At 31.8% G+C, this 3,363-nt stretch overlaps 1 protein-coding gene across 1 annotated transcript; it reads left to right on the top strand.

Annotated features, from left to right (window-relative positions):
- The first annotated feature begins 319 nt into the window (after positions 1–319).
- Positions 320–3,008, top strand: LOC106716771 (endocuticle structural glycoprotein SgAbd-2). Its single transcript, XM_014510364.2, has 4 exons — positions 320–349; positions 858–1,143; positions 2,479–2,685; positions 2,959–3,008. The coding sequence occupies exons 1-4, from the start codon at positions 341–343 to the stop codon at positions 3,006–3,008; spliced, it is 552 nt and encodes a 183-aa protein (XP_014365850.2). The 5' UTR covers positions 320–340.
- The last annotated feature ends 355 nt before the right edge of the window (positions 3,009–3,363 follow it).

Below are 3,363 nucleotides of genomic sequence, written 5' to 3'. Positions count from 1 at the left end.
CTAAGCTAATCTATTATATCATGTCAACAACATTTACCAGACATCAACACGCAACGTGTATGTAATAAATTAAATTTTGTGTACATTACACACTTGTACTGTGTAATTTGTATAGTCTTAAATATTTTATAGCAGTCCTTGTTTATTTGAGCACATTCCAATTTGAACTTTATTACTATAACCATAAAGGTGGCGTTGTTTAAGGGACATTCGAATAACGAATTCCTATATCATTTAAATATCGAAATCATCGAGGTCTGGTATATAACGACTGCAGATTCATCGAATAATCACATTTCTCTATCATCATCCAAAGAAGAAACATCTCTGTAAATCAACCATGAAATATGTTAGTATTTATTTACATTAAATTTAATTAAAAGTGCTAATTAGTTCTATTTGTATATTTTGTGAACTTAAAACAAGTGATAAAAAAAATAATTTTTAAATTAATTAAATTAATTTGCTGATGTTACATTTTATTAAATTTAGAAAAGGATAAATTAATGTTTTTTATAGTTCAAATACAAATTTAAGTGAGTGATAAAAACGGATTTGTGAAAGTGGGTCACATTATACAGGATGTTAACTATCTCGAAGTAAATGTAGTATGTAATTTGTAGTGAAATTTTTTAATAATGTTTTAGTGTCTTAAATCTAAATTATTTGTTCCTTTTGCGATAAATGGATCAGTTAAATTTGAATTTTTAAAATATGAATTAAAAATATCGCAAATACTTAAAAAATGTCCAAATCGATTACAGATTTTATTTTAAAAGTTCAAAAATTTAATAAATGTTTCAGTAATCCAATACACTTAACTATTATCCAAATTTTTTATTGTTTTTTTTTTTCAGTTTATTATAATGACCGTAGCTGCTATAGCTAATGCAGCGAGTTTAGACAATGTGTACCTACCGTCTAACATTGACCCAGCGGGCAATGAGCCATCTCGAACGTATCTAACCCCTACTCAGGGTGCTCCGCCATCTCGAACGTTTCTCAGCCCTACTCAGAACTATGCCCCGACTCCCTCGGCGACGAGTCATCAATCTCAGATACTGAAATTCGAGAACGATATGAATGAAAATGGTTATCACTACGCATACGAAACTAGTGATGGGACAAAGGTTGAAGAGAGTGGTAAGAGTTTTTTTAATTCATTTAAATTATGTACTTTTCAATTTGTTATGGAATTAATGTCATTTCGGTCGCAAACCGACAACTAGATTGTTTTAAGCTTATCATTAATTCACGAGTATCGCCGTTCATAAATTCCTAGCCCTTTACCATTACGAAACGCATTAGCCATCCGCAAATGACATTCCTAGCACAAAACATGAACGTGTTTCAAACAAGGATCATATATTTGCATTTGTTTATTGAATTTTTTTTACTAATGTAATAAATGCAAATGTTTAGCTGGATGGATGTTTGTTAGAAGATCCAATACGGCTGCGTGGATCACGATGAAATTTAGTACAGATGTAGAACACATTCTGGAAGACAACATAGGTTACTAATTAAGTTTTTTTTTTTTTTTTTCATTACGCACAGACGGAGTTGCGGACAAAAACAAAAGCAAAGCGGACAAAGTGTTATTCAATTGTTAGAAAATTGAATTTCCTTCGTAATATCAAACATCTAAGATCTGAATAACTTAATTCTATTCCTTTCATTTTGATGAAAGGAATTAGCATTTTCCAATTAATTCATCTCAATTTTAGTCGCATTCTTTACCGTACTTACTTAAGTCACCCTTAAATGACACTCAATGTGACATTTAGTCTCTCATATCCTTGTAAATTAGACTCAATTTTAAGCATAGACATTAGAAATAAAAGGAAAGGTCGACTTCAGTCACGGCGGTTATATCGAAGGCGTTGTGCTGACGCGTATATCTGATCTCGTGACTATTGTGCTCTTTCAATATCGAAAGATTCCAAAGACCGAATTATTAAACTTGGAAACGGATGAAGTAATAATGATTTCAACGACAACTTATTGAAAGTGAGGTTCTAGTTAATGTCCCAGAAGATACTGATATTGTCTAAATTGTAGCATAATTCATACGTCTAAGAGTTCTTTATTTAATACTAGTTATCGCCCGCGACTCTGTCCAGGCGAAATTAAGAAAATAGGTAATAAGTAGCCTATGTGTTCTTCCAGATTATGTTCTATATCTGTGTCAAATTTCATCAAGACCCGTTAAGCCGTTCTGGAGATACCTTCAAACAAACATCCATCCATTCAAACATTCGCATTTATAATACTAGTAAGATTATACTGCCTTAATTGTGGTTTAGATTAGCATGTACATAAATTTAGAAATTAAGAACATCAAAGTATTATTTCAAATAATCACCGTAGTGTTACCAGTTCAGTTATTTTTTTTAGATCAGATTTATAAATGAAATCCTAAACGTAGACAAATAAAGTTCAACACAGGCATTGACGGCACAATTTAAATATTCACAGGTCGAGTGATTCCTGGAGCTCAACCTGATGAGGGTTCCTTACAAGTAGAAGGTTCATATTCCTATGTGGGTGTAGACGGACAAACGTACTCCATCACATATACTGCTGATGAGAATGGTTACCACGCGACTGGGGACCATCTGCCCACGCCCCCACCTATACCGGAAGCCATATTGAAGAGCTTGGAACTAACTGCTGGAAGTGGAGGTAAGTTATTTTTAGACTGAGAGAAAAGAGAGGAATTTAAAAAGTCTAAAGTCTGACAATCAGTCAGGAAAGAGAGAGAGACTTAGGAGAAGATTAGGGATGGAATCATACCTAGACAATTTCTGTGTTTGTTTGTATTTATATAGACGTTCTGTAACCTTAATAACTGAATCAATATAGACGAGTGATATATCATTCGATACGTATTTATCTTCAGAATGTTCTAGAGAGTTTTAGAATTTTAATTTATTGATTTTTGTTTTTTTTTTTCAGGTCAGTACGACAAAAAGAAAAGCAGTTACGACGCAGACGCTGGCTACTAAATAATGTAATATTTTTATAACAAACTGTAGATGTAAGATCGACATATAAGATTTAATGTTCTTATTTTTTATAAGTCGATTTTAGATCCCCACGAAAATCAACTAGTCGCATTGTGCAGCAATTGTATAAAACCCAGTCGTTTATTGTGTTGTTTTATTGGTATTTGAATATATTTTATATTAAAATGAAATATCGTTTCGAATTATTTTAAAGAGGTAAATAAAATAAATGTATAATTTTACAAGTTTGAGTTCCAAATAAGTCGAATCTTTTGGGTTTTTTTAAACTAAATCGAGCGCCTGTTCAAATTTTATAGCAAATATTTGTAAACGATGTGTACATTTTTAAGAAGAA

This window comes from Papilio machaon, chromosome 16 (assembly GCF_912999745.1).
Source record: "Papilio machaon chromosome 16, ilPapMach1.1, whole genome shotgun sequence".
NCBI lineage: Eukaryota > Metazoa > Arthropoda > Insecta > Lepidoptera > Papilionidae > Papilio > Papilio machaon.
The sequence above is the reverse complement of the archived record's forward strand: the minus strand, read 5'-3'. Positions and strand labels throughout refer to the sequence as shown.